The sequence below is a fragment of the Paroedura picta genome, chromosome 11, assembly GCF_049243985.1.
Source record: "Paroedura picta isolate Pp20150507F chromosome 11, Ppicta_v3.0, whole genome shotgun sequence".
NCBI lineage: Eukaryota > Metazoa > Chordata > Lepidosauria > Squamata > Gekkonidae > Paroedura > Paroedura picta.
In genome coordinates this window covers 38,415,166-38,437,091 of record NC_135379.1, presented here as the reverse complement: position 1 = coordinate 38,437,091, position 21,926 = coordinate 38,415,166, and the positions used below count along the sequence as shown (strand labels likewise).

Genomic DNA, 21,926 nt, shown 5'->3' with positions numbered 1-21,926 from the left:
AATATCTGGTTCAGAGACCTGAAATGTTTGTGACAAATTCAAAAGGCTACTGTATATAAGAAAACAAGCTCAGTTTCAACCCAGCAAGCAAGAAATTGCTAATCGCTTGGAGTTTATCTTCTTACTTGATTAGACTACAGTCAGCCTATATAATTCAGTGCTGAATTACACATCCATGGTAGATCCATGATTTGATCTAAAGTTTTCTCTTAAAAGCAATAACATTCCCTTAACATTTAGATTGGAACCACAGTGCTGGGCAGGGGGAACAGGGCTGTAATCTTTATCCTTTTACCATCCTACTTCCCCCTTAGAAATCACCTGCCTTCCAGCTTCTATTAGCATTGCGGATGGGGGTGGGAAGAAGTACAATAAACCCTCCTCACAGTGCTGATTCTTCTCCACCCTCACCTCCCCAAGCAGGTATTTTTGTTGATAATGATAATGTCAAATTAGTTTGCAGATTTCTCACATAACATGTGGTTTGGCTCTCTGACACAATGCCAAATCATGGTTTTGGCATTACATGGACAAATGAGAGGGGGAGAACTTTTATTTATTTTATTTCTAGTTTGCTTTATAAGACTACTTTGGGCTTTGAAAGGGGCAGCAGGCAGGAGGGCGTGAGAGGGTGGCCGTGGCTCCCTTTGGCCCACAAAGGGAGTGGGAAACCCCCCCCCCGGCGGCGGCACTGCTGCAGGAGGCTCCCTTTGGCCCAGGAAGCACTGTTGCTGCAGTGAGAGTGCTTCCCAGGCTAAAGGGAGTGGGAAGTTAGCTCCCCCCCACCGGTGGCAACAGGCCTTTGCAGCCTGCAGGGAGGCTCCAAACTCCCCCCTCCCTTGGCTCCCTCCCAGCAGGAGTGTACCTGTGGGCCGCAAATCCCTGTTGCTATCTCTCTCCTCGTGGGCGACAATGGAGGCCGCAGCCACACGGCTTCTAGCAGGCAAGGAGGGAGGGTGGGAGCTGGAGGGGGAGGGCCAATCAGGGTGGACCTGGACGGACAGGGCCCCGGACAGTCTCCTCCCAGGAGGATCTTTCCCTAACAAACAAAATATTTAATTCTAATGTTAGGACACCCTTGGTCCATTCATAATGTACAAGCTTTTTGACGCTTGATGCCATCAGGTGTATGATGAACAATTGGGCAGTATCAGTCAGTGGTTTATTATTATCCTAGATCAGCAGACAAAAACAACTGTAGCAGAATTGCACACCATTCATTCAGACAGCCATTTAATAAAATCATATCATTTATATAAATATATAAATAAAACAGTAAAAGAGTACTGTAAGTCAGATAATTTCTTCTCCTGTGATAACACATGCTGCAGCACAGAAACTGTCACCAAGGAGAAGAGAAGTGTAAAAGTGATCAGTTTTACCTGAGAATTTTAAAAATATTGGCATAATATATTGAGTGCGAATATCCTGGTAAAAATGACAACATAGAAGCACACGTTCAATAGATGCTACCATTCCTGACTGGCATGGACATAAGCATAACGTATAGGGAATACATGCATACCTTCCTTCTAATAAAGCAGATGGAATGGCATTGAACCGAGCTCAAGTGAAAAATCTAGTGTTTTGAAGAGCCCTGCTTCCAACCTAAGTAAGGCATTAGATATACAGCGAGGCACTCCAAACAAAGATCTAAAATTTTTAGATTGAAGTACTTCTATTTTTCTATAATTGTACAAATATACCTGTGCACTGTATATAAGCCGTGATATTACCTTTCCTTGCAAGACTTTCGAAGCATAAGGTGTATGTAAACATGCTTTTGTGGAAAAGATTCTTAAAGTTGCTGTGGACCTTGTTTGAGCTTGGTCATTTACTTGTGTTAGCTGTTTTTTCCACAAGCCAGTTAACTGGAATACTACTCTTAGATATTGGAACGGTTCAACTGCTTGCCATCTGTGCTTTTTGAGAAGACATTTTGTTTTTTGAGAAGTTAATGGTTAAGCGCTCCTTGTCACGGTATTCCATGAATGCCGGAAGAGCTCTTCTGAGCCCTACTTCAGTGTATGAGTATAGCTGTATCATCAGCATACAATAACGTGGACCTTGTTCTTCCTATTATATTGGGCAGATGGAAATCTGGGTTTGTTAGATACTGCACCATGGAGTAATTGTGCAGTAATGTGTACAATTTTAGCTGTAGCCCAACAATAAATTCCACATTCAGTTACAATGTTGTTTAGGAAATGGACCCTTTCTAAATACTGATAAAATATTATGGCTGACCTCAAGTTAATCACTTCTTAATTTTGCTATAATTTAGCAATATTGGGGGGGAAGCTCTACAGAAAACTCTGTATAACATATTGCATTTCATTTTCCCCTCCCCTGATTTAGGTGATGGAGCTAAATCAGATTCTCTAAGCAGAACCAGTTTAACAAGAGATGCAAAAGAGTTGTCTTTTAAAGATGGACAGTTGACTGAATTGGAGGATCTTAGCAGGAGTTCTGACGTAAAGGTACATAGGCCATTTGTTGCTGTGGCAGTAGCTGACTTCCTTGAAGAGATTTTAGAAGTTTCAGTAAATCTGTTTCTTGAACCCAGGGATTCATTAGGAGGCCAGTTATAAACCCTAGTCAGAATATAATCTAGAGTGATTCCTTACTTTCTGCTCTAGGAGAGCACGTGTGTGTAGCTGTACTGTCAATTTAAATTGTTCTCTGTAAATCCAAATTAAGCAGTATGTGGAAATTAAAGTTTAATAAAAGCAGATAACTATGGTTCAGGATTTCTTGACTAGATGAGGTCATAAATAGACCCAAAATTGTAAGAAAAGACAAATAACTTTCCTTCTACATCTGTGGGTGTAACAGGATGGAGTAACTCTTAATGTATTTGTGCAAAAAAACAGTACAGTAAAGAAAGTATAATATAATGTTTGCTCTTACTAATGTGTTAGAGTAATTTTGCAGTACAGGGAATTGGTTGAAAATAAGTTACACAGTAAACAGGACTGGTATAAATTGTGTGATACAGTATGGAAATTCATTCTCGTTCATTTTTAACTGAATTTGTATTTTTCATTTTACAGTACAAATTTTCAGAAGAAATGACTGCTGTAAAAGAAAAAGAGATTCAGGAAACTAACAAGATGTATGTATTCTTTCAAGCAATAATACTTAAGTAGACTAATTTGCATGCCGAGAGCAGCATGTAACAGCTTTATCCTACCAAAACATTCTTCAATCTAAATGTCAACATTAGATAAGTAACTGTTGACTGTGTGACTGCTTGTTGCATCTGTCTAGTTCAGGGGTAGTCAAACTACATCCCTCCAGATATCCATGGACTCATTCCCATGAGCTCCTGCCAGCAAACGCTGCCAGGGGCTTATGGGAATTGTAGTCCATGGACATCTGGAGGGACACAGTTTGACTACCCCTGGTCTAGTTGCTTCATTTATAACCTCCATTCTCCTCTTGCTCCTTATCAGCTATGGATGGAGGCAAGCAGGAAAGGAAGCACGAGGCATTGTTGCCCACCTGCTCGCTACCTCATTCACTCTCCATAACTCTAAGTCTCTTTTCATCAAAGGATTTGTGGCTTCTGACCTCCGGGAAGGGAATGGCAAAACACCCTGTATTGAGTCTGCCAAAAAAACGCTAGAGGGCGTCACCCCAAGGGTCAGACATGACCCGGTGCTTGCACAGGGGATTCCTTTACCTTTATTGTCTTTTAATGTTTTATTCTGTGAACCGCCGTGGGTTCCTAGGAAATGCGGCGGTATACAAATATGAATGAATGAATGAATGATCATCAGAAGTAGACCTCTGCAGGGAGTAAGTCATGGCAGATGCCAAACTCTGTTAAAATATGATGATGAGCATGAGAAGAGCATCATCGGCATCCCCTCACCTGTAGAGGACTTTTGATCAACAGCGCTTTAGCCCAGGGGCTATGAGAAGCAGACAGCAATAGGTCATCTTTGCTTTAACGGAGGTCGCATGATGTTCAGTTCAGTGCAGTCCACAGTTTAAATGCTTGGGGTTGCACAGTATTCCAACATTTTTGTATTGGAAAGATCTAGGACCTTAGACCCAAACAGAGAAGTAGCTGCAGATAGGAGTGTAGGTGGGGTAGCTGCTTACTCATGCTGCCCTTCAAGTACAGTCATGCTGGTCACTTCATGTAAATTAAACACATCCCACATTCTACCACACAGGTTGTGCTGCTGTGTAATCTTTTCTCATAATTCATGAATGGAAAGTTTAGAGTTCATAAGGTGAGCTTAGTAAATAACTGGATTAGATATTATAATTAAAGTAACAGTTCTGTACTAAGGCAAGTGTGAAAGATTAATTCTAGGAATCACTCCAAAAGCCTCTAATACATCTGACTGAAGAGGGTTTCTATTGACTCCACCTGTTTAGTCAGGTGAAGAGATGCTTGGACCATTGGTTATCTTGCCTAGAAGAGGCCAAAAGAAACTATTAAAACACAGGGTAGATAGAACCTTGTGTATGGCAACTTCACCATCTCTGGTTTATCAAGGGCAGCTAGGAGGAACTCCAGCCCAAAACGTTGGCACCTGTCACTAGAAAATACTGGTCCAAGGGACCAGTGGTCTGAACCCCTTTTAGCTCATGGGCAGGTGATTTGTTTGCAAATATATTGTCCTTCAGATTTGAATGCAGAGCATAAAGTTCCTGTGTTTACATGAGGTGTTTTTTTGTTAGTGAGAATCCTGAACATCAACATGTAAACCTTGATCAACCAGAGTTGCCACTTCCTCCTGTGAAAACAGCTGCTCCCCAATGGCAAGGCACAGTAGCAAAACCATGGATGAATGGTATTGTATTGTATTGTATTATTTCCCTATACCCCAATGCTTAGTTTGCTATGGTGGATATTTTGTTATTCATGTGCTTTACCCATCCGGAACAAGCTGTGGATTAGTGTGCTCTCTTCTCTGCCGCTCATGTATTTCGGCCTAAGGTTTAGAGTCGTCTTAGTTTGCCATGATGTCCAAAGCCAAAATGGGATACTAATTAGCAGCAATCATAAGTTCTGTGCAGATGAACCACTTGTGTGTTAACACAACATGCAGGGAGGGAAACCAGGCTCCAGAAGCTCATCAAGCTTTCTACAGTGTGCACGTGTGTGTGGAGGGAAAGCCCATATGTGAGTGCTGTGCCCTGTCATCAGCACTGCTTAGAAAATAACATTTCTGTTGGAAGGGTATATGCACAAGCACTTAATCCATGTGTTTGCACCATCCAGAGTGCGCTTTTGCCCGCTCTCCCTCCTTGCATTGTGAGTCAACATACAGATGTTCTATGAAGAAGAGTTGGGTTTTATACTCCACATTTCACTACCCAGAGAAGTCTCAAAGTGGCTTCCCGTCCTCTCCGCTCAACAGACACACTGTGAGATGGGTGGGACTGAGAGAGCTCTAAGAACAGCTCTAAGAGAGCCATGACTGTTCCAAGGTCATCCAGCTGGCTGCATGTGAAGGAGTGTGGAATCAAGCCCAGCTCTTCAGATTAGAGACTGCTGCTATTAGCCTCTACACCAAACTAGCTTGCTTGTTTCAGATTCACAACAAACATTGATTGCTGTGGATCAGAAAATGGCAAAAAGAATCCATTTGTAAATGGGGATAAGGAAACATGAGGCCATAGCACATTTCAGGTAGGCAGATTAACCTGTGAGCTGTGCCAAAGGGTGTGTGGGCTTTAAATTGCTGTCAGATAAGTGAAATACAACTGAAAAACACTTCCACCTGACTCCTCATCCTCTTTACTAGAAATGTTTTTTGCACCTATATTTTGTTTTCTTCTAAAGGCTCTTGTACTCTGTGGTTGTTCCTGAGTTCTGGACTTTGCTGTTACTAGTCTGGAATAGCTTGATAATTGGTTGGGAAATATAATACATGCCTTTGGATTATATTAGATCTCAGAAGTGTAAGCAGGGTCGACTAGGGTTGTGCACGGCGTCCTCTAAATTGGCTGCTCCGGGCTGCCACAGCCAGCACCTCACCACAGGGGGGGGGGAGGGAGGGTGTGCAGCTGCGCATCCTCCCTCCCCTGCGCGGAGGCGCTGGCTGCAGCAGCCCGGAGCAGCCGATTTGGAGGACGCCATGCGCAACCCTAAGGTCGACCTTGGCAAGAATTTGAATGGGAGACCTCCAAGGAGCATGAGGAGTCACGATGTGGAGGCAGGCAATGGCCAACCACCTCCGGATGTGCCTTGCCTGCCTGCGTGACAATCCTTGGCTCGCCCGGCTACACTGCACACGCCATACGATACATGAATAATAGTAAAATAAATGACTGCACAATAAACTACATTGTTGGCTTTCCTCTAGCTCAGTGGGAGGGCAGTATAGAAATTAAATAAATAATAAGATTAAATATGTTGCATAAATTATCAGGATTATCATTACCGAGTCAGATGCACATAGCTAGTTTAATGGGCTAAGGGAATTGAATTCAGATTTATTCATGGAAAGCCCTTCACCCCAAGGCTTTTGAAAGAAAAGTGTTTTAACAGCTGTATTATACAGCATGTGAGTGCACTTTTTAAATAAGAGCTCCACAAGCTGAAAAGCTAAGCAGCTCAGGGGATCCTAGTTACTGTTGTTTTTTGTTTTTGTTTTTTTTTTTTGCAAAGTTCTGTTTTCCTAATTAGACAGTTATTTGACTAAAAGTACTCTTGCACAAATTTGGGGTGTGGTCCAGCTTGGTGTAGTGCTTAGGAGTGCCGATTTCTAATCTGGTGAGCTAGGTTTGATTCCCCACTTCTCCACATGCAGCCATATGGGTGACCTAGCAGCCTCACTGGATGTCTGTTCGAGAAAAGCAGCACATATAAGTAACAAATCTTCTTTTAACGTTCTTAGGAAAAAGTAGCAAAATGTCCATTGCTTTTATATTGTATCCTAAGTACTTGAAACAGAGCTCTGGATCATGCAATGAATTTCAAAATCTTAACAGTCTCTCAGGTCCAGTTAGTATTGATTGAATTATCAAAGCTATTGTTCATACCTTGTCATATTTCTAAGATGTGAAATTACAGAATTCCATGATTATTCTTTTGATAAACACAGAAGTGTGGCATCAAGGGGCCTGTGTGAAAATACATGACTGGCAAACAGGAAGCTTAGAGGCTACTCTGGCATCTCCAATTAAAGAGAAGCCGATAGATGGTGATAGACCTCTGCCCCTGGAGAGCTGCTGCCAGTCTGAGTAGACAATACTGAGTTTGATGGATGCAGTATGAAGCAGCTTCATATGTACCATGTCACTTGGAGGAGGGCAGGATGCTGTTTCCATTGGCTGCAGAGGAGAGGACATGCAGTAATTGGTTTAAACTACAAGTACAACGATATAGGCTAGATATCAGGGGGGGAAAATTTCACAGTCAGAGTAGTTCAGCAGTGGAATAGGCTGCCTAAGGAGGTGGTGAGTTCCCCCTCACTGGCAGTCTTCAAGCAAAGGTTGGATACACACTTTTCTTGGATGCTTTGGGCTGATCCTGCGTTGAGCAGGGGGTTGGATTAGATGGCCTGTATGGCCCCTTCCAACACTATGATTCTATGAAATTCACCTGCATTAAATGACCTCAGCCGCCATAGTTTTGAGGAGGACTCACTTTGTTTCTTTGGGTAGGGTTGGCTGCATTCTTTGGAATCCTGATAATGTTGCCACTTCTAAAGTTTTTTTTTTATCACTCATGGTGATTGAAGAGTTTAAAACCTCAGTAAGACAGAAATTAAAACAAATTGTCAGGTTATTTCTGGGGGGAAATTATTGAAAATCAGGAGTAACTTTTGCAACTAAGTAATAAATTTGGCGATTTTATTCAGCATGGCATTTATCTTAGATTTCAGATTCTCCTGGAAGGGTCCTCTTACCCCTTCAACTTATCCCAGTAGTAGTGGATCTTTGCAAGCAGAGAAGAATACAACAGTAAGTCCTAAATGCATTAATTCTTATACCATAAACTTCTGGCAACTCTAAACATTTCAAATTTTAACAAATGCTTAACTTGCGGAACAATTTTAAACTGGTAAATACAATTAACTTGATACAATGTCACTGTCGGCTTGTAGTATTTCCCCCCTCCTTCCAGTGACTGTAATTTGTTATCTCATTTTTAAGATTATATTTCTGGGTATTGGGATATAGTTGTGAATTATTTCTATTTTTTTTTTACGTTTACTGGTCTAACCATTTAGGAATCCTGCTTCCCCATGTTAATGATTACAAGACATTAGACGTGTCTCCTATCCTTTGAGCCTGACATTCCTATTCTAGCAAAAGGCAACCTCATTTGCTCCTTTCATCCTATCAGAAAAAGCACTTTAGACATGCACAGTAAGACTTTTGAGCATGCAACAGGGGAAATATCATGCTTGCTCACACAGGTGTCTTCACAGTGGCTTGTTAGACATGGGGGAAGACTGCTTTTGCAGGAATGAAACTTGTCAGAAGTCCAGCTTGCCACATTCAAAGTTAGTTCTAGCTGTCTGCCAAAGTCTCTCACCAAACTGATAATGGAGGTTCAGACTAGGATGTCATCAATATGCTGATGGCACCCAGCTTTTCTTCATGGTGGACAGCCAGCCTGACTTACCCTCAGACTCATTACCCGGATGTCTGGAAGCAGTGACGGACTGGCATAAGCAGAGCTGTCTGAAGTGTAATCCTTCAAAGACCGAGGTCCTGTGGTTTGGTAGGAAAGGTCCAGGTGAGGAAGCGGGACTGCCCTACCTGGAAGGAGTACAACTATGAGTTGCACACTTAGCCAGGAACCTTGGCATGATCTTTTGACACTTTCCTTTCTATGGAGGAACTGGTCACAACAGCTTGGCCCCAGAACACCAAGCCACAGAAATTCAGGCAACGATCACTTCTAAGATGGATTTCTGCAATTTGCTCTACACAGGGCTACCCTTATCCCTATCTGGAAACTTCAACTGGTACAGAATGCAGCAGCCAGGGTTTTACAGGAACACCTTGGAGGGCCCACATCCAGCCCACACTCCCAACAGCTGCACTGGTTACCAGTTGACTACCGGATCACGCTTAAGGTTCTGGTAATCACCTTCAAGGCCATATGGCTTGCCATTGCCTGTCTCCACATCGTGACTCCTTGTGCTCCCTGGAGATTCACTGGTGGGTTTAAGTGAATGGAATTAAAGGTGATTTTTACGGATTTCCCCTTCCTGCAGACATCCAGCTCCCCTGTTGTCCAGGAACAGCATTTCAGGAGGCTTTTTGCATTGCAGCAGGAGTTGGGAGGCGAGGGAATCATGCATCAAACAGCTTCCTTTAATGGAGATATTCCATAGGACCTAAATTAAAGTGTCCCCAATTCCAAAGAATACAGACAAGCATGTGTAGCAAATGTCACAGGTATTCCCTCCACCGACTAATGTGCAGCAAGAGTTAGCAAATCACCTCCGGATGTGCCTTGCCTGGCTGCATGACAATCCTTGGATCTCCCGGCTACACTGCACACGCCATATGATACATGAATAATACTAAAATAAATTACTACACAATAAACTGCATTGTTAGCTTTCCATATCAAGTTCAGTCTCTTAAATATACTTACAATGTACTTTTTTTTTGCTGAGCAATGGTTTTTCTAAATAGAAAAGTTATTTTTAGGACTGCTTTCTGAAAACAGCATCTAACAGGACTGTGACGAGCCCAAGGTCTCCCAGCTGGATGCATGTGAAGGAGCGGGGAATCAAACCCGGCTAGCCAGATTAGAAGTCACTGCTCTTAAACACTACACCGAGTAATGGAATGTTGCTAAAGGAAGAAATCAAAATGGCAATAATTAAAAGTTCACCTTGAACACCCCCTCCCAGTATTTTCAAGTTTTTTTAGGTATAGATCCCAGTTCTCTTAAGATATTACATACATGTGTCCCCAATTCCAAAGAGTACAGATAAGCATGTGTAGCTCTTTCTTGCTGTATTTTCCCAACAAACCTATGATGTATGTTAGGCTGGGAAAGTTGACTGGCCCAAGGTCACACAAAATGCTTTAGTGGGTAGGTGGGTAAGCGATTTGAGCACATGTCTCTCAGGTCCTAGTCTCCCACTCCATTCCACTCCACTGTGGGTTGTGCATCCAAGAGGCACCTGAAGCATAAAGAACAAGTATTGCTTTTCAAGTATAAACTCTGAGAGAAAACCTGGATTCTTCTGTTCTCTTGTGTTTCAGACTTGTTTGGGGCTGACTCTACCCCGTGGATATTGCCGGTTTTATTTCAATTCATTGAATGGCTGTGTGAAAACAAAGTGCTGGTATGCACATGTTCTAGAAGCTGGAGATGCAAAGGTAAAAATATTCTTGAGAGAAGGTGAAAATTTAAAGACTTTGTTCTTTGTATAAAATACTTCCTTCCACTGAGAAAGCACCAAAACAGAGTACAATTAAAAGTCACAAGATGGTAGGCCAAGATCCAAACTTCATTAGCCCTGTAGCACTTGAATCTGAGAAATCTTCAAGTTTAACATACAAAGTATGGTTTGCTTTCTCCTTTCTTTAAAGGAAGAGAACAAACCATAGTTTGTCAGGGGGGGAATTAGAAACTATGATTTGCCATGGAATTGGAGTGTAAGTAGGAAGCAGAGAGGCAGTACTCGAGACCTGTTCATGTAAATAACAATCTATGGCTGTAATTGCATCTAGACCATGTGTCAGGCAAACCAGTTTACAGCTGCCATATAATTTGGTCAGATTCCATAGTCTACGTACAATGGCCCTCTGTTATAGCTATGATTTGTCAATTCAGATATTATCATATAATACTAAATACCATATTTAATCTTCCTTAATCATGGTTTGACATGATAATCTGAATTGAGCTTGATTCTTTAATGTTAGTATTTCCCAAATTGGCAAGCAGCTGTAATAGGAAGTGAGTTTGGCCAGTAAATACAGAGCTGAATGTGGGAGTGCCAGATTTAGAACTTCAGTGATAAAGGTGGCATTAGAAAAGCAAATCATGATCTTTTAGCCTAATTATGTCAGATAGTGATGATAATGTTGGTCTGCACACTAGTAGAAATGATTTATTCTTTACACCTCAACATATGTACTTCTGTTAGTATCTAATATGTCTCAGATTTTCAACACAGCTTCATCTGTGGTTACATAAACCCACAGATCAGGGCCATGCAGAGGAAGCAGTTATTCCTACAAACTTGGTGGAGCACCCAGGTTTGCAGAAAAATCTGAGAACAGTAAACAAAAGGAAGGGTAAAATGCCCCAATCCCATGCCTCCGTCAGTCCATTGTCATTTGTAGAGGCCATATGTGGGAGACAAAGGAGGTGGAGGGGAGAAGACAGTCCTATAGGTGTCTGGAGAAGAGTAAAAACTACCACCACTCTGCTGAGTACTGGGGAAGAAGATAGGCAGAGTGGGGGTGAATGGGAAGAGAACAAACAAGTTTCCCTCCCCCATGGGCAGGTGAGCAAGTGAAGGCGGGCAGGATTGCCCTGGAGCTACCGCTGTCCCCTTCCTGCTGTGAGGCAATGCTGTATATGTGTGGGGAGGGAAGCTTAATGGGGAGGCATGAGAGTACACTGCCAAGGCAGATGGGTGACATCTGCAGCAGTAGGGGGCAGTGGGACAGGAAGACAGGTGTCAGGCAAGTGATTGAGCAGAGCTGTGCCCAGAAAGCCTTGTCCCCTGTAAGTTGCTTGTGGGTTTCTGCCTGTTTGGATATAATAATGAGCCCAGCCATTTCTTTAGTGAACGTGGCAGCATGCTCTTTGTTTGCTAGCTAACCTATGAATTGATGTTCGTAATTATAAACCAGGATCAGTGAACGTTAAATTGTAATAATATGTTTCTGTATAGTACAAGCTTGTAATATATTTGTTTCCCCCCCCCCTTTCTAGCTATGCAATAAAATACTTAAGAAATATATAAGTATGGGTGAAAAAGTTCTTCTGCAACGGGCAGGTATGATACAATGCATATATTTACTGTTTCAGGATGAGCAGTATTTTGGGCTTGAAGGTTAATGTACTAAAGGGGGCTTTGTGTTATGGCGGCGGACTAAGGAGCTTCTTTAGTAAGCTCCACCATCTGTTCTGTTCTGGGGCTGATAAGCCAGGCGACAATAAAGTTTATCTTTAACTCCCACCTGCTGGAAAGCAGGTGCTCAAGCAAAAGATGCTATTTGAGGCGGAAGAGTCATTCTTTTGCTCCCAGTTAGCTGAAGACACTATCACAAGAAGGGAGGAGGCTCGCTTTGAATAAGCATTAACGGCTGCCCACCCAACTACTCTATTTTACTATATTTCTTTTACTTTTATACAACTTGCTGTATTTTGTCTAAGCTTATTTCTGCATGCTTTCCTCTTTTGAAAACCTTTTAAAACTTTGGAATTCAAATGAACCATCTCAAGCTTTTAGAATATAGCCAAATACGTATCTGAATGTTGCAATTGGATTAATTCTTCAAACAGGGAGTGAACTATTCATTGAATAACTCATTTTTATATCACGAATTGTGACTCTCAGAAGCACAGTTAGTTGTACTGAATTTCTGAACTTTGGCCAAAGCTATGCAACTATTCACATCTTAAGGCTTATTGACTTCCTTTATAGAACAACATTAGAGTCCCGTGACACCTTTACGACCAAAACCTTAGCATGCACACTTCTTCAGATGCATTGAAATGGAAGTTACCAGTCCATACATATAGGTAGAATGCTAGCAAATTAGCATACAAAATAATTAAGATGTTTAACACATGCAAGGACCAAACAGGAATAACAAGCTAGTTCATTTGGATCTAATTCCCTAGGGAGGAGGGCTGTGAAGCAAATAAATATATCAAAATTGGAGATGGATATGTAAATGTACCCTTATTAATTATGGAACCAGCAGAGATTTATTCAAGGTATAAGTGTGAATGTACACAAAAGCTTATGCCTTGAATAAATCTTTGTTGGTCTTAAAAGTGCCACTGTACTCAGACTTGTTGCTTTAGACGAATGCAACTACCCCCCTGAACCTTATTAATTGTTGAATACTTAATTGTGAAATGGACTAAAATTTTGTTCTGTTGCTGCAGACCAACACAGCTACCCCCTTGAATTTATTTACTTGTTATTGAGACCCACAGGGGATTGTGCTAGTAAAATTAATAGAGCAGTACAATACATTCCGTCAACCATGCAATGATATGGGATTCCAGAATTAGAGAGTTTAGCACCCTAGGCACAATAGACTACATACCATAAACTTTATTTAGAGAAATGTTAAGCTGTCTCTCCAGGCACCTGCCCACGGTGGATTATGAAACATTAAGCCTATACTTCTGTATATAGTAGGGGTGGCTCATGTTGCTGGCAGGAGCTCCAGTGAACTGTAGTCCATGGACATCTGGAGAGCCACAGTTTGGCCACCCCTGGTATATAGCTTATTATGTAGTTTCCTTAACACTCAGTGTGTCACGTTAATACTTGTACTGTGCTTATGTTCGTTCTGGTGGGTCCAGGTTTTTAAACTCTTAATGCATTGGTTATTGAATTCCCTGTTGATTTTTTTCTGGGCTGAAATAGTCTTTGTATCCTACACCTGACAATAGCGAGGCTGCTGCATTTTAGATGAGATGAAGTTTCCTGACAGTCCAGTATAGAGCACACTACAGTAATCTAATCTGGATGTAATCAGGGCATGGATCACGGTGGCCAGATCACACTTTTCAAGGAACAGCCAAAACTTTTAGAAGGCACTAAATGCTCTAGAGAAGATCTGGTTCTCCAATTGTAGGCTAGGATTCAGCAGTACCTCCAAGCAACGAATGAGCCCCTCCAGGGCAGTGCATCCCCCTCCAGGACAGGCTTACCCCTCAGGTTGAGCAGCCTTGTCACCGTACAGCAGAACACACCACAAACAATACTCTTATTACAAAATCAGAGGAATGGTGTAGCATATACAACAAGGAAAGGAATGAAAGCTGCCTAAAATGTCCAAGCATTAACGATGACCCTGTTATAAAAAGACCTTCCCAAATAATTCCAGAATGTTAAAAGGGTAGGAGATTTCTTGACCATGTCAGGCAGTCCATTTCACCAGGTGGAAGCCATAGCAGAAAATTTTTATCTTATCTATTGGCAGGGAACATCTCCAAAAGGCTTTGCACACTGAATGAGAGTATCGGGGGGGGGGGGGGCAACAGCAAACAGAGCACAGACTCTTTGAATTGAGTAGAAATATTGCTGTTAAAATTGGTCTCTAAATTTCTGTCTGAAAACATCTGTTCCTAGGTAGCATGCAAAGGAACTTCGTACATATAAAACTCTTGGGTAGACATGTTGGCACATTTATTTCATTCCTTGAACAAGGCTGGAAACACTTGAGTAGATTGGTGCATATTTGATTCAGTTTGATTCAGTTTATGATATTAACTGTTATCACTTCCTGAGTTTGGGCAATATTACGAAACAATAAAAATTAAATTGGCATGAGAGGCTGAGAGGTTCAGTTAATTCATCGCTTGAGTGAGCTAGAGCTACTTATTTTAAAATCAAGAATATACTAGAAAAGTTGCTGTAATTTTCTTTAAAAAAAGATGAATCTGACATGGTTGTTGCTTACAATGAGCATTGAAATATTGCTGATTTACAGGAAATAACCTGGACTTGTGAATGAATGGGGAGTGTTGCTGTAAGCACTAAAGTCCTCTCATATGTAAATTGCTTATTTTCTTTAGTTCAAATATTTACAGATTACTACAAAGACGTTACTCAAGGGGTGCAGTTGGATTCACAAATACTAAATGACTTGTTAATATCTGTGCTTCAGTGCTGTTTGTTGAAAGAATTATTTCATATACTCCGTACCTGCCTACTGATTAAAGTTCTGGTAAGAGATCTTCTGTAACACTTTAAAAGTCTTTCTGACTCATTTTCGGTTACCATAATAAACGCTTACTTCTATTTATTTGGGTATTCAGTTCTAACTTTAAGACAAGTTTTAAAAATAACTTGCTTTTTTATTTGTGAATGCAGCTCCAAACTAGTCAAAGTTGAAGGGTGGGTTTCTGTAATTTGCAACCTGATTTCTTTGACATTGAATAATCTCTTAGAAATAAGTCTCTAGACCCTTCTGTTGAAATATAAAGGGAGAGGCATTTATCTGCAGTAAAAGGGACTAGACTTTTAGAATGAAAGCTGGGAACTTTAAAAATACTATGCATGGATCCAACTGCAGATTTTTTTAAAAAAATGAAAAAAATTCAGTGGCTGGAAGGGGGGGGGTGGCATCTGCAAAAATAATGGGGCAGGGAAACTGCAGGAAGCCCCCTCTTACTGCTGTGCTGTATCTGGCACCCACAGAAACAGTGTTGAAACCATACAGCGCTGTTTTCCTCTGGAACCTACTCATGTCATGCTCCAGAGCAATACTTGCTCTGTATGGAAACCTTATAGCTTACGTGAATGTAGTTATTTCCCACAGCTTGCAAATGGCATAAATCCTCAGTATGGCATAAATCCTCAGCTACCTCAAAAATGTTGCTACTTTAAATTAGGGTGCTTAGTTGCTTATACTTCATCTTTAGCTCTAATGTCCAGGCTTTGTTTTTGTCCAGCCCACCGTAGACGTGTTCCTCAAAGTGTTCGAGCACGTGGCTTCCATGAAATTAAAAGAAGTAATCCCTGAGTTAATTGACATCTCTTCTAAGGTATGACAGATTGTTTGAGTTCTTCATAAGAGTTGTAAAACTTTCTGCTCTAGTGATTCTGCTATTTCTACTCATATCTGTTTCTACTCACCCTCCAAAATGACATTTACAATGATATTGCCATCTTCCCTCCCTCACACTCAGAAGTGACTCCTGCTAGGCCATGTGTCTGGTGCCCATTACAGTCCATGTAGTTAGGGTTACCCCAGCCCTGTTTGTTGTGGCCAAGCAGAGGCAGCTAGATGGCTGGCCTAACCTTTTCAAGCCCCCCTCCTCCCCTTTTGTAGTTTGGAACCGATACTGATCTCTCCTGCCACATGAGGCTTGGGCAAGAAAAAAAGCTTGTACTTTATAGTCTTTGTATTTGCTCTGCTAACTGGATTCAGTTATTGTATTGTGTCACGCAAGACAGTGTATCCAGTAGGAAAAGAGAAAGTTCTTTGAATATGGGTAGGAATATTTATCTTGTTTTGCAATATGGCTTGACAGACCAGAGAGATTGCTCTATTAAAGTTTTAGGTCCCCAAGGTAAGGGGAGGTGTTTTTCTGAGGAATGAAAGGGTGGGGAAATGTTGGACTGCTGCTGTATAGTATTTTATATTGGCAATGAATTTGAAAACACAGTTCAGCTACAGGGAGCCAGGTTTGTGTGCAGAGCTTAGGCAGATTTCATTGGAGCTGTCTGTACCATGTTTTTAAAAGTCCACACAGATATGCATATTGGAAAGAAAGAAATTGGAATGCACTATATCTACAGTACCTGTTTCCTATCACTTTATGATGAATTCAGCCTTGGCTTTATGCTAGTCATGGTACAATTGGCATTAGTTAAGAGCAAGTTGCTAGAATCCGTGCTGGGCACTTGATTGATATTGTCGCTAAAGTCCGTGCAAATTTATGCATGTAATTCAGCCACCAGGCTTTCCACATCTTTTGACACGACTCAGGACACTCTGAGCACTAATTTTTAGTATTTCAGGAATGTTTATATTAATTCACCTTGTTTTGTTTGATACAATAGTTTGCTGACAATGGAATGGTTCTTGAATATGAGCATTTTGGCTGTATCACTAAGTTCCTTAACCAGCTACAAATATCCAGTCAAGAAATAACTATTTTTATATCCAGGTATGTACTTAATGCAGTTGTATTGCAGCTAAACTAAAATGTATTTAGACTAGCTAAAGATGTAACTTCGTTTATATTTTCCAGCTCTCTGTGTATGTGTGTGCACACACATGCAGTGCTCTCATGTTGCTTCTGACATATCGTGAACTAGTGAATTAATGTTCTCATAAATGTGACCAAAGTATGATAGACTTAGTTGGTGGTCTTAGCTTCCTGGGAGGTTTATTTAGATCTAGAGCCCACTGGTGTGTCTTTTTTATGGTCTGTGGTACCCATAAAACCCTTCTTGACACCATATTTCAGACAAATCCACTTTCTTCCTGTCCACATTCTCCATTGTCCAATTTTCACAGACATCCTCTTTCTCCATGTTCTGTCCTCACAGTAACCTCCTATCCAGAGTTTAGGTTGCGCATCAAAACATTTAGATATTGTTTTGATAGATAGGTTTAGATAGATAAGTTGCACATCAAAACATTCCTTTTAAATGGTGTGGTACACCATTTTCATGATCCTCACACTTAACAGCTATGCTATAATTATGAAACAAGATGTTTTTCTTAAATTCTCCCATAGCCCCAGTAATCAATGTGAATTTAAAGTATAATCTCTGATGCCTCTTCCTTTTGTGAGTCCCACATCTGGCATTTCTTTATCGATATGGATTAACAGTCTTGATTATAAGATTTTGAGCACCACTTTATTTGCATGATAAATTGATGCAGTCTTTGACTTCTCCTTTTTCATCATAGGGTTTTTGAGGTAAGAGATGTTCAAAACTGGTTTACCATTGCTGCCTTCTGCACGGTATTAACCAGGGTTAGATGAAGTGGCACTGCTGTATGAAATAGTCTCTGCCTGTGTCAACCTTCCACAATTGCTGCTGCTCGGTAGCTACCCTTCAAGAATTCCTCTGCCCTGTCTCCATTGATATTGTCTATTCTCTTCTGCTGATGTGCCGTTGATGCCTGTAGGGACTGGATGCATCTTCTCGTGATGTCTCAGCTGTGACCATTCCACCTTGACTGTGCTAGGAGTTTAGCTTCTTGACAATATTGCTCTCAGCTTTGCTGACACACACAAAACCCCTCACTACATTAAAGTATGGTTCCAAGGGGGAGTAAAACCTTGGGGAAATGTCTTTCCATACTTTGTTACGAGCTATTCTCATCTAAGTACATTTTAGTATAATAATAAATTTATTTTTATAGCCTGCCCCTCTCTGGTTGACTCAAGGTGTGTAGCATCAGATAAAATAACAATACCAATACAATAATGCATATGTTACAATTTAACAATTAAATAATTAAGTTTTAATTTTTAAAAAATCTTTATTAAAACCACCTACTTTATTGTTTTAGACTACTGAAGGGGAATCCTGTTAAATTGGTGGAAGGTGGGTTCTTGAGCAGAGAGGCCAGCGTCTTCATGGTGCTATTCCAGGCCTCAACTATTTTGCAATTTGGTGCTTTACTGTGTTAGGAATATGATATTGATGGTATGATGATATAACTTGAAGTTTTAAAACACCCTGAGGATTCACGTGAGCCTTATTTGGGGTGCAACTTTCAAAAATAAATAAAATGTGCATGTTATAAAATGAATTATTTGAAAGGGAAATAAATTCTCTTTGATTATTTTTGGAGCAATTTACTTTTGAAGCAGTGGGAAGTGAAAACTCTGAATTAGAGGAAGAACCTAACAAAGTAATTGTCAAGAGCTGTATATAATTTCCTGCTGTTGTCTCAAAGAGATCTAGAACATCTCATGGAAACAGGTGTGCAGGAAGCAGACAGGGCAGGTATTTCAAAAACAGGCATCTTCTTTTCTCCACACCAAAAAAATAAAAAAAATAAAATAAATTACAGAAATAGACTTCTCACCCTATGTCCTTCAAAACTGCTGTTTAGAGAAACTCTAAGCACCATTAAGAGCCTCTTGTGGCGCAGAGTGGTAAGTCAGCCGTCTGAAAGCTCTGCCCATAAGGCTGGGAGTTCAATCCCAGCAGCCGGCTCAAGGTTGACTCAGCCTTCCATCCTTCCGAGGTCGGTAAAATGAGTACCCAGCTTGCTGGGGGGTAAACGGTCATGACTGGGGAAGGCACTGGCAAACCACCCCGTATTGAGTCTGCCATGAAAACGCTGGAGGGCGTCACCCCAAGGGTCAGACATGACTCGGTGCTTGCACAGGGGATACCTTTACCTTTACCTTTAAGCACCATTATGTAGTGACATCCCAGAATATCTTTTACATTAGTAATATTTGGAAGTACACTTCTAAAAGTTACTATAATCACTGTCCTGTAGCTAACCACTTATGTTTCCCTAAAAACAAGAGTTTTCATTGTAATTCTCAGCAGTACATACTTGGGCATGTGTATTATCTTGTAGTATGTGCTATTTGTGAGATGGGTAGCATTTTTATGGATTTCTGTAATTCATTGCAAGTGCAAATCTTGTGGAAGTCCATCACACTATGAAGTAGGAATTAAAAATCTACATTGGCTTATGCTCAGTGAACTACCAGCTGAGCACTGATTATTTTCTACATGGCTGCATTCGTCCATGAGGAAGGTTATTTGTGGGACCACAGAACCCACATAGATGAGCTGCTGTGCAGGCTATGGAGTTGCAATTTGCAGAGGCAAAGCTTCCTCCTCTCTCTTCAATCAGTGCAGAATCACTGACAGAAGGAAAAGGAGGGGGTAATCTCACTTTCTCCTCACGGCAACATCCAGTCCACACGTCTGTTCATGCAGATCCCTGGACTCTAAGAATAATCTTTCCAGCCGATCAAAAAAGACTGAATGGGAAATGAGAGGAACACAAAGGAAACCAATTTCCTTTCTCTTGGCAGATCCTTGAGAAACAAGCAACACAATGCTTGCAGCTGGGATTTTTTTCAGAAATTTCTTGCCTTAGTATGAAAAAATCTTCCGTGTCATGTTCTCATGGTTTATGTAGAACCCTAATGTAAGAATTCACAACAGCAGGTGATACATGTTGTATTCTTAAGATTTCAGGCAAGACGTGTGTTCAGGGCTGGCATTTGTGACTTCACTTCAGCAATAGCAGAATTTCAGGTAACATATTTCTTGTTTCTAAACAGACTGAAAAAATGTTATTAAAATATTGGCCAAATTATAGGGAAGAAGGATCTACTTCTGTGTAATACACTGGAGTGTTAAAAATAATTGGCCAAGATAGTGGTTCTGATTAGTTCAGAATGTATTTGTAAAAATTGGGGGAGTGTATTTTTCCTTTCGCAGATGTATTTTGTGAAGATCAAAGTAACTGGAAAACAAGATGTCTTTCCCTGACTCAGGACCAAACTAGAAATGACAGTATCCCCATGTCTGACCCAGGGATGCCATCCCCATTTTAAATCTGTCCCCCCCCCCTCCCATTTTGGGGGAAACAAGTCCCTTTGGTGTAGTGGTTAGGAGTGGCAGCCTCTAAACTGATGAGCTGCATTTGATTCCCTGCTCTTCCACGTGCAGCCAGCTGGGGAATGCAGTCCTGTTAAAGCTAGGGTTGGGCACTTCGACAGCTGTTCCAGCCCGAAGCAGCCAGTGCCGCGGCACGGGGGGGGAGGGTGGCGCCTGTGCCGCGGCACTTGATGCTTCGGGCTGCAACAGTCACTTTGGCGGCTGAAGCACCCAACCCTAGTTAGAGCAGTCCTGTCAGAGGTCTCTCATCCCCACCTGCCTCACAGAGTATCTGTTATGAGGAGAGGAAAGGAAAAGTGCTTGTAAATTGTTATAAGACTCTTTTGCATATTGAAAAACGGGGTATAAAAACCAGCATCGGGTTTTAAAATGGCAGCTGTGTCCCCAGGTTAGAGCTGAGGAAACTATCAAACCTAGCCTGCCTCTCATTATTAAAGCCTTTGTTGTTAAGGGTACAGGCGTGTGCAAGTACTCAAGAGCAAGAGTACAAAACGAGTCAGGTCAGCATGTCATTAAAATCAGTCCATTTCATCTTTCTACGGATACTTGTTGACTCAGTTGTAGGAGCAGGTTCACCTGATTTCTACCATAATTCCAGGTTATTCAGCCTTTGCTTTCGTGATCATAGCTTTATTCTAAATGTTTGTACTCCTGTGTGTGAGATGGGTGCCACTTGTGCTTTGGTGACTCTTGTGCAAGTGGATTTTGTTCATCTTGTTCTTAGTTGTTAAACAGGAGCTTGAAGGTGATTTTTTTTAGTATGCATGAACTGTCCCTCTTGAGAGTCTGGCCTGCTGGAAGCTTCTTTGGAAATATTAGGTTGCATATATTGGTAAAATTTGAGGGGAAAAAAGAAATAAAATATAAAAATAATAAATGAAACTTGCATTTGACATTATTACATTTTTCTTCTACATCCATAAAAAAGAAATTAACAACTCTACCTTCTGAATTAAATTTTTATAATACAACATATTTAATTGCTTCCCAAGATTACCTATTTTAACCATTTAAAACTTTTCAATATTTAGTAATTCCCAATTGAGTTGTTAAAAATATTGATTTGATGCATTTGCCGATTTCATGGGATTGTGGAACAGGGTAGGGGGGACTATTGTTTGAGGTGACAGAACAGTCAGTGTAGGAAGGACCTTATAAAAGTAGCTTTGGGGAGAGAAAAGGGAATGTGATTGTAAGCTGCTTTGAGACTCCTTCAGGTAGAAAAAAGCGGCATATAAGAACCAACTCTTCTTGTGAGCTGAACCATTTAATTGTGGCATTGCTCCTTTGGGAAGTAATCCTTCCTGAACAGCTCTGTTTTGCAGTCAAATGACAGAAGTGTGGGGTGTCCTAATAGCTTCAGGCCGATTGTCCCCCAATGTCAGAGCCCATTCCGAAAGGTAGGAGTTTTCAGGGAGGACCTGAGGCAACAGAGAGCCACCTTGGTGTAATGGTTAGGAATACAGACTTCTAATGAGCCGGGTTTCATTCCATGCTCCCCTACATGCAGCCAGCTGGGTGACCTTGAGCTCGATAAAACTGTACTGACTGAGCAGTGATATTAAGGCTCTCTCAGCCTCTCCTCCGTCACAGGTTGTCTGTTGTAGGGAGAGGAAAGGGGAGGCGAATGTAAGCCGCTTTGAGACTCCCTTCGGGTAC

The 21,926-nt window shown here is 41.2% G+C and overlaps 1 protein-coding gene across 3 annotated transcripts in view; it reads left to right on the top strand.

Annotated features, from left to right (window-relative positions):
• The window catches only part of TOPAZ1 (testis and ovary specific TOPAZ 1), a 43,425-nt gene that overhangs the window by 9,372 nt on the left and 12,127 nt on the right, over nucleotides 1-21,926 (top strand). For all 3 annotated transcript variants that reach the window (XM_077302989.1, XM_077302988.1, XM_077302990.1), the window contains exons 4-13: nucleotides 2,359-2,480; nucleotides 3,054-3,115; nucleotides 4,699-4,811; nucleotides 7,847-7,932; nucleotides 10,204-10,320; nucleotides 11,891-11,954; nucleotides 14,720-14,871; nucleotides 15,599-15,691; nucleotides 16,713-16,819; nucleotides 19,835-19,901. In XM_077302989.1, coding sequence (XP_077159104.1) covers nucleotides 2,359-2,480; nucleotides 3,054-3,115; nucleotides 4,699-4,811; nucleotides 7,847-7,932; nucleotides 10,204-10,320; nucleotides 11,891-11,954; nucleotides 14,720-14,871; nucleotides 15,599-15,691; nucleotides 16,713-16,819; nucleotides 19,835-19,901 — 983 coding nt within the window. The remainder of the gene's footprint in view (nucleotides 1-2,358; nucleotides 2,481-3,053; nucleotides 3,116-4,698; nucleotides 4,812-7,846; nucleotides 7,933-10,203; nucleotides 10,321-11,890; nucleotides 11,955-14,719; nucleotides 14,872-15,598; nucleotides 15,692-16,712; nucleotides 16,820-19,834; nucleotides 19,902-21,926) is intronic.